Here is a 12,984-nt window from a genome sequence, read left to right as displayed (position 1 = left end):
TAGCGCGCTGGAGATACAGTATAGAATGTTCACACACAAACTAGTAAGAGGAAGCGGGATTTCTTCTTCAGGGTGGATGCTGGGTGACTTCTCACAGCGCTACCACATTCCGGTAGCAGCGGAAAGAAGCCCTGCAGTAATGTCCTGTAATCGGAAAAAGGTCCACACAATACAAAATCGAACTTACAGCAATGTCGGGATATTTTTCGACATCCTGAAAGAAATGTTGGTATCTACCGTTTTTCGTAAGTAAGGGAGCGTCTGTATCTTTGAGTGAAACACTTTATGATCTGTATCTTTCAATATAACCTGTCTACCTTGATGTATCAAAAATGCCGACAAGACCCAAGTTATTCAAGAAGATTTTTTTTATTCCTTATAAAATCCCATTTGCAACAGTCCAGTAATTAAGAAGTCAAGTGCACATACAGACAAGATAAAACAGAATTTCCCGAGCAATCGCGTTATCAATGATGTCATTCACTTTCCTTAAAAGGATTTTACAAATGTATTTGACTGGATACATTAACAAGTTTGTTGTGCTTGTATGCAAAAACATCCAAAAAGGGTGTTCAACCGCTTGGACACTTCTGCATCACAGCGACAATCTCATTGCAGTGTTTGTCCACAAATCAAACGAAAAACACCAGAAAAATAAAAACAATAAACAACTGCACAGCAGCTGAAAGAGAAGAAGAGCGACAGTACAAGTGCTGTCTTGAAATCACTGAAGAAGTCGTGTGGGGGCGTATGCAAGTAGAGAAAGCGCAACTCACAGTGATATTCCTTGGTTAGTAACAGATGTGTTAAAAAAACAACAGATGAATGTTCATTTCTTTTACCATGAAGCTCAAGCCCAACATGCGAGGCTTCGCTCCTTGATTGTGTGCACTTGATTTTACTAAAGAGGAATAAAGCCGATCGGAAGCAAAAAAAAGAAGGTACTTAAAGTTCACCCAAAGTGAGAGATGATTTGCATATGCGCTGGCTCTTTCCAGTCAACCGTGAACTGTGCATCCACTTCTCGCCGGGAGCCTCATTTAGGTTGTCATAAATATTTTAGCAGTAATTGACATAATAGTTGCATCTGTGGCTGCATGTCGCTGACCCTCGATGTGTGTGCGTGTGTGTAGAACCTTTAAACCTGCGACAGTCGCTGTTGTCAGTGAATAAAAAGTTCAAAAGACGGCTCCGAAGGCGCTAATCAACACCCAGGGCACGCAGTTGTCTCTCGATCTCGTCGTCGGATATGCCGCCTTTTTTGGCCTGGGCGGCAGCGCCCGGGACGTTCCTGCCTGCAGCTGGGGCACGAGTCATCTGCCACACGGAGACAGAAAAATTGAAAACGTGCATACGGGCAGATTTTCTAGTCCGGTGGGTACTATGGAAGACAAAATCCAGGTCATCATGTCTTATTGAACTAGCAATTAGGAGGCTGCCTCGTGTCTGTTCCTCAGCTGTGCCCTTGCTTATTGGATACTTTTAATATAGGTGCAATGATTTTTCAAAGCCGCTAGAGGGAGACCCGCTCATGTCAAATCGGTCTGTTCTTAAGGGCTCATGCACAGTTTTTGCCTACTTAATCTTTCATGCGTTTAACTGACCAGAGCACATTATAGACACATTTGGAAACGTATTTTTTCATTCCACTTCTATTCTTGCACCTTTCTATACAGTCAAAAGGTTTCAATAAGGACCTTAACACATCTATTCATTTTCCTAATCAGGGAAATTATTATGCTTGTGACAATTATCTTAATAATTAGGCCAGTAAGACCCAGCGTTGTTAAATTACAACAGTTTTATTATTATTTTATTTTATTTTTTCAAAAAAGTGGTCAAAATGTTTGTTGTTGACTTTCTTCAAATAAACATAGTAATTAGGTGTTCCTGTTCAGACTTGCAACGATTCTGGGTGAGACAATTGTATATAAGCTCGGCCCACAGGTGTACAACTTTCACAATTTGTAAAACGTTGGCTAAGAACCAACAATTTAGGAATTATTATTTGTGTTATTTACCGTATTAAGCAATCAATCATGCAAGTTTGTCTTTCACTGAGTGACAAACATTCTGACATTTAAAACTTACCTGACAGGAAAATTTGCTATTCCATTGACCCAGATTTGTAATATTAGAACATTCTCAGAAAAAGTAACAGAAAAAATATATATTTTTTGCAAAAATCTCATTTTTATCCATAACACTTTCTAAAAATGTTTCTTTATTGTTCTTCTATATCTGGGTCATACGGGGTTAAACCCAGATTATGAAACTTTTCAATTGTAACTCCCCCTTTTTCCCCAGTTAATTTGCATGGAAATTCCCCCAAAAAACTCCTCTGTTAAACTTCTGAGTGAAGGGTGAGGGAAGAACCACCCAGATCATGATTTAATTGTACATCAATGCATGAATTGGTTTCTTCACGTACATTTTTTAACGAAAATATGTTTTTTCCACTAAGATGCTCTCCCATTTGGATCTTCTTACCTTTCCTGAAATCTCGATACCAATTTCATCTAGAACTTGGTTGACAATGTCCTGAGACTCCTCTTCATCTCCAGATTCGTCCAAGAATTCATCCAAAGTATCGTTGACTAAAATGAGAAGATGTGAAGAAAAACAAGCTCGAGACAAAAAACAGTGAAAGACGTTTTTTTTAACTGCGAGCATCTTACTCATTTCTTCCGTCATGCCGAGCTTCATGTTTTCCTTCTGGAAGACTTGCATAGTCTGCAACGTCTTCTGAGGATCCATCTTTTTGTTTACTGCGTGCATTGTCTGCGAATGAGTTGCAGTAAAGGCTTAATATTCCTGATCATGTTAATGATGAAAAGTGAAAACATGTGAAATCGCTAATAAACGGTGACTGAAGAAGACCCAACATTTTAATGTAATTCAATATTGCGCCTAATTAACTCGGGGCTTAATTATTGCTGACCTGTGTGTTTACACAGGTTTGACTCGGAAATGAGTGTATGGCTTCTAGGCTTTTCGTTCCCCACCACACTTCATTAGCGAAGCTGAAAGTCAGCCTGGCACTAGGAGATAATTCATACTTTCTTTACACACTAAAATATGGGTATGGCACGGAAACTAGTTTAACCTATGCACATGTGGCAATCCAAACCTTTTTTTTCAGCTTTGATCATTACGAGGATAAAAGGCACTTTTGTTTGACAGGGGGAGGAGCTACTGGAAATCTTATTCTCTACTTTTCAAAGGCAAAATCTAATGTTGAATGAGTTCTTCACACAATATTTTTGCTCATTTTGTAGCTCACATACAGAATTATACTCAGTCAGAATTGGTTGCTCCCTTTTTTATAGCGGTACAGGCATGCCAGGTAGAGAAATAAGCAACTTTAAATGCCATTTATGTCACGATAATTCATAAAATATCTGGAAATTCATGGTTTCAGTCGGCCGCTATTAAAGAAAATTGTGTTACTATTTTTGCCAAAACTTCTTTTCAATCATTTAGAACTTGTGTATTGCTTTGTGTTATTTTGTTGCATCTGAGAATACTTTCTAAAAGTTGGTTACATCAATGAGCCATCGAAACATATCAATAGAAGAGGAGCATTTTATTAAGAACATACCTTGGCTGTGGAGGCCATTGCCCCGGCCATCTTGGTTTGGGAGTTCATAAGCTTAGTTTGCGTATTCATGGAGGTGACTTTGGAGCTGACGGCGTATGTGCGGGTCTTTTGCTTTCTCACTTGGACCAACTGTTTGGCAAGTATCCTGCATGCTTCCCTGTTACCAGTCTTGGCCATTTTCTTGATCTCCGCTTCCTGTAGAGGAGAATTAATTGTTACAGGACCCTTTCCTAGGGAATTAAAGTTGCCTGACATCATCTGTACCAATACAATCAGTTTTTAGTCTGAGGACTCCATCCAATAACCAGATTGTCTTTTACATCAAACCATGTATTGATAAACCAACATACATACCCAGAAAACTCCCAAGTGAATCACTGCATGTACAAATATAGACATTAAAAACCACGGCCCATATGGTTGAGGCCACATTTAGTGGAACACAAATGAATGCTTATAGCTTTGGTAAACACCAGATTATAATTTAAAGACCACAAGCACTATGTTTGTGAGTACAATTCCCAAGAGAAACTAGATAAGCTTTAGGTTATAGGAACCCAGCAAGGCTTTTGAGCCACCTTGTTTATTTCATGTATGAGCTGCAAGCATCTTTATCGGAATTCATTCATTATTGATGCTTGCTGAATCTCTATTCACATACTCTCTAGATTGTGAGACAGACGAGTCGAACCCACTGAGTGAAACTACAATGAGTAAATACAATTGGCGAGAAGAGTAGCTTGACGGTGATTTTCACAATGTTGGCTGCGACACTCTAAAGAAAAAAGGAATTATGAGAAAAACACATAAATTTGCCTCAAGTGGTTTTCTCAAAATGGGGCTGTAGCAATAATAATCCAACAGTTGCTCGTAGCCCTAAAGCCAAACAGAAGGTTAAATAATATTTGGACAATATGCTTCTAGACTAAAATGAATGCATGGCACTTTTGAGTTAATAAATAAACAATAAAACGTCGCTTTGGAATACAGATGCTTGAACAATATTATCAAAAAAAGTTCAACACTACTTTTTATTTCCACAAATAACACTAGGGGGATTTGCACTTCAGTACTTACTAATAACAACTATTGAAACATCTAGTACTTGTAATACACATACATATACACATAACATAATTACGGACAAAGACTGTTGTGTATTTCTGATGCACATAATAAATACCGGCACACACCAGTAAAAACAAAAACAAAGGTAACGAAAAGTAAATAATATTCTGCAGATTTCAAATAGTGAATTATGCAGCTGAAAAGCAGAAAAAAAGTTTGTGAACGTGTAGGCCCGGAAAGTGAGGTGCGTCATAATAGGGTGGGCGGGGCTTCCAGTGTCATAAGAGTTCGCGCGCGAGAGCGTGAGTTAAAAGTTTGAGTAATTGTGTGTTTAATGAACTGATGCCGACTGTATCGCTCTCAAAGGAAGCCGTACTTGTTCTATGTGTATTTTTCTACATTGAGGAGTCATAAAAACCCTCCCCAAAACAACACGCCAACTGCGGGAAGCGGAAATGAGGTCTTGACGTAAGCGACATAGAGGCAGAGAGAGGAATTGATGCATCATCAACCCTAATACCAAGGATGGAATTTTCTTGGATTAAGTGATTCAAACTGATAGTTTGGTAAGCATGTTCTTTATGCTAGCTATCTAAATAATGTTACGTCATTACTGATATTAACAGGCATGTCAATCATGTAATGTTATGTTCGTATACCATACGAACTTATTCAGCCTGTTGCTCTCATTTATTTTAAATCCCGTTTCAAGATGACATATGTTTTTGGTGTTTGGTTTCATCAAATAAATTACCCCCAAAAATGTGATTTATATTCCGGCACGAATTTATACATTTTTTACCCTCCTTAATAATCTATGTTTTTGCCTGGAGCAACTTGTACTCCGGAACGACTTATGGTCCGTAAAATACAGTAAACATACAAAGAATTCACTTTTTGAATCAAGCGAAATAAAGCAAAGTAAAGTTCTGCAAAAATTCTCTACCTATATGCAACTCAATGAAAAAAGTGTTCGTCATGTACTTAAATTCACGGGGGAAATGCAATTTGTGCAAAAAGTGCAAAAGTGTGGAAGCACTTGGGGTAAAACTGCAAAACTAGGTCAATTCAAACCTCTCAGCACTACGTTTCTTCAATTCAAAATGTGCAGAGCAGTGTTTAAAACCTCGACTAATTAGCGCAAATGTGAAATTAAACCCTTGTCCCTCGGGGAAGTAATTATGTCCTGTATGATATTTACTTAATACAATGGAGGCGAAAGGACATGTCTTAGTTTTTTTATCTGACAGCAAGAGGAAATATTGTGTGGTTTTGTGCAATCAGCTTTATCGTGGATGTGTATTGCATGTGTATGTGCACACGGGATAAAGAGAAATGCTAACATGTTTTGCCTGCAGCAAAGCCACCACAACAGATCCATCATGCCTATTAATTGAGACCCATTAGTACAACAGAAATAATCCCTGCAGTAGGAAGTGGAAACGGCACTGAACTGTCTCTGTATGTCTAAAACGCAAGGACGTCATAACGATTTGAGCAATTAAAGGTATTTGTCTAATTTGCATGTCAAGGTCTCACCAATTGCTTCTCTTGTTTCTCCAACCCCAGTCTGTCTCTTGTGATCTGTCTTTGGGTGCCACGCAACTCTCTCGACTGTTCTTTGATGATGTCTTGGGAAACACAATAGGAAAAAAAAATTAAAGCAGAAATGAGCTAGTCTGTTTTAAATGCAAAGTTTGGTGAACACACTAAACCAGGAGTGGCATACTCATGTAAGCTGAGGGGCCCCATTGCCAAAAAAACACTGACCGGGGCTGGACTGGTAGATTAATGGCATAAAATATTTTTTTTGTCACAAAGATTTAATTTATTTTAGTGTTTATCAACAGTGGATTTGTAAAAATAAAGAAAGAAAGAATTAGTTTGTTTGACAATTTTTTTTAAAAAAATTTTTACTCAGGGAAATTTGTGCAAAATGGAATGTGACAAAAAATAGCACACAAACACTCATCCAAGTGCAAATTATATAAATTATTGATTTAATGATTTAAAAGCCTTTTTCAGTTCTTCTACTGAAAATGTTTACCGGAATTTGGGGACATTTTTGTTGGATTTGATATTTACTCAAAAAAAAAAGGATTTTCTTTAAACTTCTGCACCCAAGTGCTAATTTTTAACTTTGTATTGCATTAAACAGAGCGCCCATGATGGGTGTTTCCTGAAATGTTCTTTGGTTGATAAATGTCAAAAAATTAAGCTCCAGTTGGAAAGAAAGGTAAGACCTTGGGCCCGGGCAAGAAGAGAAATTTGGGCCAGGTTCGGGCTTAACATGTCAATCACTAAGACGGGCCGGGCCAGGGTTCTCTCTGGCAGGTTTTTTTTTTCCTTCGTGGAGGATCTGCACAGCATCCTTTTACCTTTATTCATGTAATTAGTCAATTACTTCTCTTTATTTCTACTTCAGTAAAGTACGTACGCCGTAGAAGTAAATCTTCGGGTTTACCTCGGCGGTGAAGTAAAGCTTCAAGTTATTTTGGTTTATTGTACAGTTTGAGTGTACTATTTACGCAACATTGTAATATTTTGCATGTTAATGTATATGCGTTTGTTCAATAAAGTATCTCATCTCATTAGCTACACCGCTTATCCTCAGTAGGGTCGCGGGGGTGCTGGAGCCCATCCCAGCAATCATCGGGCAGTGGGCAGGGGACACCCTGAACTGGTTGCCAGCCAATCGCAGGGCACACAGGGACAGACAACTCACTCGCTCATTCACACCTAGGGACAAAATAATAAATTAAAAAAAGCTTTGGGTTTACTTCAAGTTAATCGGTCGAGTTCGGGCTTAAATACCCGCGGGCTGAGTTGGGCTGCGCTGGACTTTTTTTGGCCCGATTTTATCTCTAGCTGGTAGTTTACCTTGCAAGTAGCACCTGGCTTTGGCAACATCCTGTGGACATACAACGTGATGCGATTCTTTCTTCTTTTTTTTTTAAGCTTCTCTCAGCGTTGTACCGTGGGCTGGATTAAATCAGTTGGTGGGGCCTGATCTGGCCCACAAGCTCTCTGTTTGACAGCCCTGCACTTAACGGACTGGGTTGAATGGATGGATGAGAGACACCTTCCAATGGTAAGACAGTAAAACAACCAAATTTCTTTCAATTAGGTTCAATATTTGTTTTTTTAGTCTGATTTGGTAAAATCACATTCATATGAAAATTGTAAATCTATTGTAAACTTCTTAAATCCACTGTTTCTAACAACAAATAATTAAAAGAGAGCCATCCCCATGCATCCTTCCATCATTTCATGTGACCAAGTTGTTCTAATAGATAAAAAAAAAAGTAATGTGTCTGGGCAACACATTCCCACAGTACAGCAGCGCTGCAGACATCTCACATTGCTACTGAGTCAGCTTTCTACCTCGCACACTAAGTGGCATTATGCGAGACAATGCATGTCTATAAATCTATAAGACACCCAAACACTAATATTGTAGAGGAAAAACTCAAGAAAAAAAACATACGTCAATTTATTTATTCACTCAATCTAAAAACATTGTAATAATGATAAGTTGATGTACAATATTCATATATAAAAAATAAGTAGAAATGATTTCTTTAAAAAGAAAAAAGAACTGTAGATAATTTAGTAAAAAAATGAAATAAAGTAAAAGGAATCAGGTCCATAAATGGAAAAGAAATGGATCCAAAATGCTAACCAGTTCCCATTATATAAACATTATTTGTGACATTAGTTGTCAAAGTTGTTCCACTTATTTTGACTCATAAAGCATTGGGTAATATCCACAAAGTATTCATATATTTCAAAAGTCAGTAATAAAGTTGAATATTCAAAGAAATCAATAAATAAATAGGATAAATTCAATAACAAATGTACAATCCAAACCACTCTTTGTTGAAAGTCACTTTTGAAAAAAAAAAGGCAAAAAAGATTAGGCTATTTGCGACCCTGCACAATGAGAAACTTTCCAAAATCGAGAAAAAAATATCTACAGAGCAAATAGTTGCCATGAAGTCGAGAAACCCACGTCACGTCAAGTTGGACCACTCACAAGAGCGAAACAAAATACGTAAAAGTGACGCTACAACAGCGTCTTCGAGTGGGAGGGATATCGCTCCTACAAATACATTTGATCACCACACAACCCCCATTTACCAATCACCTAATAAACACAAAGCATTTCCGACCTCAGGTCGTGATCAATACGACGGCACAAGAGTACGAAGGGCGTTTGGTGAGATCTTTTGCCTGAGAGGAACCTCAGAACATCTGATATTGGCTTGGCAGCACCAATGCATCGGTAAGAACCAACCACTTCGAGTGAAGGATGACAATGTTGGAAGGAGGAGGTAAGTGCTGGAATGACGATAACTAGAAATGCACTGGTTAGTTTCCTTATAGGTTTAACCTGAAAACAAGGTTTACAAATGTTATCTTCTGAGAATCCATCCTTTATATAATCACAATTAACTTTGGATTTAATTAATAATTCAGTGCAGTCGGGTTGGATTAGTATGTTTTTATGCTTGATAATCAGTTTGGAGGGGGGAAAGAAAACGCAGAATTTTGATAACATGCGCTATAATATAATTTTTACGAACATTTTTGCATGGATGGAGATAGATGGATAGTAAATTCAAGTAAAATGTCGATGAGAAAATGTTACACTTTGGTGCTCATATGTAATCAAATTATTGTATTCAAACATTTATGGAGATGGATATAAAAAGATACATGAATAGATATCATAGATGAAAAAAGAAAATGTTGAAATATTAATGACAAAATGTTTCTTTTCTGGTGGTGAATTTTTTCAAAGAAACCAAATATCGCGAGAAAATGTAAATGACTAAGTTAAAAAAAATGACACTGCGAGAACATGTTCATAAATATTATACTTTTAAGAGCTCAATCTAAAAAGGAAAACTAATGTCATGGAAAGATAGTATATGATCGCACGCTTATGTTATAATTGAATGATTTTCCCGAAGATTTTGGTGAGGTGTCTAGCCTTTTATCTGACCGTACCAAATGTAAAGAAATATACATAGTTTGAATCGGATACACCTTACAGGCAACTATTTGACCTCCATTACCATTTTAAACTGTATTTTTCAAATCTAAACCGAATAGAAACTATCATGGCCACAATGTTAATTCAAACAATGAGTACAGTGACTCATGGAACGTCAAAGACAAGTCAAACGGGTTCGCGTGTAAGAAGAACTTCGAGTTACGGACGAAAAAAGACCGAAACTGTCTCGGGCTAAGAGCACAACTTAGCTTAGCTTGTGGCACAAAAACAAACTTACCGTCGACAGTCTTCTTCTTGAAAAGGGAAGCCATCTTGTTTGTATCAAAATAAAACACTTATAAAAAGTGACGGATATAACTAAAGCCACTCACGGCGTAACTAAGCGCCGTGTGTGGTGACCTGAGCGACCGGTAGACGAATTTAGAAGCGTCGCTGTCTTCCTGGTTGATTTTCCGTAGTCGGGTTTGTCCCTACCTCAGCTGACTGGCTCTACCGCTCTGCGTGACGTCATGAAATCACTCCGGATGCCGCCTTCATGAATACTCGTGAAGTGAGATAAATAGTAAAGGAATGGCACACACAACTGATTAAAATAGACACAGAAGCGGTGGTTTTCCACAAACATGAAAATAAATAGAATTTATCATGACATACACCGCGTAATGGTTGCTGAAGGGGGACGTTGTTGCTAGTATGTGAAGCATATAAGTTAATTGTAGATGGTTTTGCTTGGTGACATACTATCTTGAAGGTAGCACTAAAATGGAGTGTTCCCTCGTAAAAAGAGGTGCACTTATCGCGGATTTTTAAGCCAAGTCATGTTTATTTTTATACCATACCTGTCAACCTCCAGGGCTCCATGCCCTTACAAACTGTCGTATTTTCCCTTACAAAATACAAAATAATCTTACACCATATTTTTTTTTCAAACGTGTTTATTTATGTAGTTCAACAAGTTATATTGTACATGTTTTTCGTTATATCATATATATTGTTAATGAACATTTTGTTGTGAGATACCGAGTTGCTCAACATGAATAAGGTTTATTATAAAAAAGTTCAAAAATGAAGTTTCTTGTACGTTCAATGTAGAAGGAAAAAATACATTCAAATATAATTAAGTAGAATAATACATTATCTTATTCAAATTATTAATTCATTTTCTGCATTAAATCATTGTTGGTAGTATACTGATTATAAGGATAACCACAAACCTGTATTTTTTCATTTTCTCCTTTTATACTTCCTTTTTTTCTTAACTTCTTTATACAACATAATAATTCGTAATATAATGCATCAAAGCAAGTGAGCCGTTTGAGAGCCGGCTCTCTTTAATGAGTTGAGCCGAAAAAGCCGGTTCTCTAAAAAGAGACGGACCTCCTTTCACCACATCAAACCGCTGGCTTCGTTTGCAAGGAAAAAAAACGATACAGAGATAGAGGCGAACTCGTTTGACTTGATTGATTTGCCGTTTGGTGATAGTCGGTGTAAACCGAATGGTACCCATAATTGACAAATTTGCGTTTTTCCGTACAGATTTTCTCGTATGTCGTACACGTCCTAAAATGCATAATAAACGTACTTTTTACAAAACGTACCGGTTGACAGGTATTGTATAGCCCTTAACCACAAAGAGTCTCAAAGGGCTGCACAGATCAAAGATTATTGCAAACTATTATTACAGACTCTTATGACACCATCCCCTCATCTAAAACCTACATGAGGGCAAATAATACACATATTATCAACATAAAATATTGATTATTCATATGCTATAGAGTAGAGGACAATACTGAACTTAGAAAAACAAAAACTATGTTGTTCCGCATAACTCACCTACATTTTAGATTCTGACTGCTACTTTTTTTGTTGCAAATTAGTGTGAAGGGCTACGAGTTTGATATGCATACATAAAATAACAGTGCATCATGTTATTCCCAAGAGCCAAGAAGAGATCCGCAGGTTCGAGAGCGTTCTCCATTCAGGCCTCAGTCCTGTGGAAGGCTCTTTCCCCTGAGATTCGATCTGCAACCTCCGTGGAATGGTTTAAATCTAGGCTTAAAACATACTTCTATTCTATAGCATATGATTAACCTATATTTTTTGTTGACATTATCTGTGTATGGTTTGTTATTGCAACATCCGTTGCAGCTTGGTCCTCGTGGAAGGTTGGATTATCTCATGTGCGGTCTCTTCTCAAGGTTTCTTCATTTTCCTCATGTTGAGGTTTTTGAGTTTTTCCTTGCCCTCATGTAGGTTTTGGATCAGGGGATGGTGTAATGGTAGTCTGCGGTTTGCAATGATCTGTGGTCTGTGCAGCCCTTTGAAACTCTTTGTGATTAAGGGCTTTACAAATAAACATGACTTGACTTATTAAACTGTGTTCTTACTGGGTTGTGTTTATAAGAAGTAGAGTTAAAATAGGTTCAGTCACTCCCAAAATATTTCCCTTTTATATGGTCACTAAGTGATTAGTATATATAAATTATAGGCTCGTTCTAAAACACATTTTAGAAGACTTTATTATGTATTTTAGGACACTTGCCGTGTCAACAGTTTATCATGGCAGTTAGAAATACAATTTTGGTTTACAGATTCTGTAACACAGTCCTCTACATTTTTAAAACTAAATTTGAAATCATCTGCCCCCGTTGAGGGCTTTATACGTCAAAGTTCTGTTTAAATGCAATTGTGAATGAGTTCATCTTCACACAATTGGCTAAACAACGGCTTCATTTATTGTCACGACCAGAACAGAATCAGGACCCAATTGCGTAACGTTTACCATAATTTTTATTGAAAGAAAGAGGAAGGGCTGCACCCACGATCCGGTGCTCGCTGGATGCGGGAAGCAAGTCGCTCTCGCAATCGGATTGTGATCTGAATATGGAAGTGCGATCAAAACGGGATCAAAAACGGGTCGTAGGCCGGGACGGGACAGCAGCTGTGGTCGGGAACAAAACAGGTCGTAGCCGGAGAAAAACAGGAAGATCAGGAAAGCAGGTGGAAAAACGGATGCAAAAAACGGAACAGGCGGGAGTCAGGGTAAAAAAGGCTTGCCTTGTATCAACAGAGATTCGCAGACGGACTGACCACAGGAGAGTGACAGGACTGGGTTTAAATAGCGACAGGGAGCCAATCAGATATCCCGCAGTGGCACAGGTGATTCAAATTGGTAATCATGACATTTATAAATGAGCTTATGAAGAGGAAATGTACTATAAAATCAGCCTTGTAAAATATCTTAATGTTCTAATTTCAATAAAATATTCTTATTCTGCTTGTAAGCTTGTCA

The 12,984-nt window shown here is 37.8% G+C and overlaps 1 protein-coding gene across 1 annotated transcript; it reads right to left on the bottom strand.

Annotated features, from left to right (window-relative positions):
- Nucleotides 1–359: 359 nt before the first annotated feature.
- LOC148352664 (charged multivesicular body protein 2b-B-like) lies at nt 360–10,192 on the bottom strand. Its single transcript, XM_088353232.1, has 6 exons — nt 9,967–10,192; nt 6,209–6,300; nt 3,602–3,796; nt 2,679–2,781; nt 2,491–2,597; nt 360–1,317 (listed from the first exon to the last, which is right to left on the bottom strand). Exons 1-6 carry the CDS (start codon nt 9,998–10,000, stop codon nt 1,201–1,203), a joined length of 648 nt encoding a protein of 215 aa, XP_088209358.1. The 5' UTR covers nt 10,001–10,192; the 3' UTR covers nt 360–1,200.
- Between the last annotated feature and the right edge of the window lie 2,792 nt (nt 10,193–12,984).

This window comes from Urocampus carinirostris, chromosome 14 (genome assembly GCF_059441175.1).
Source record: "Urocampus carinirostris isolate Australia breed hairy pipefish chromosome 14, RoL_Ucar_1.0, whole genome shotgun sequence".
NCBI lineage: Eukaryota > Metazoa > Chordata > Actinopteri > Syngnathiformes > Syngnathidae > Urocampus > Urocampus carinirostris.
The sequence above is the reverse complement of the archived record's forward strand: the minus strand, read 5'-3'. Positions and strand labels throughout refer to the sequence as shown.

Bases quoted from the DNA above. Each gene is read 5' to 3' on its own strand.
- LOC148352664 (XM_088353232.1), bottom strand. From the start codon at position 10,000: ATGGCTTCCCTTTTCAAGAAGAAGACTGTCGACG. The intron at 6,301-9,966 runs GTAAGTTTGTTT...GTGTTTCCCAAG, and splicing joins CAAGAAGAAGACTGTCGACG to ACATCATCAAAGAACAGTCG. The intron at 3,797-6,208 runs GTGAGACCTTGA...TCTCCTCTACAG, and splicing joins AGAAACAAGAGAAGCAATTG to GAAGCGGAGATCAAGAAAAT.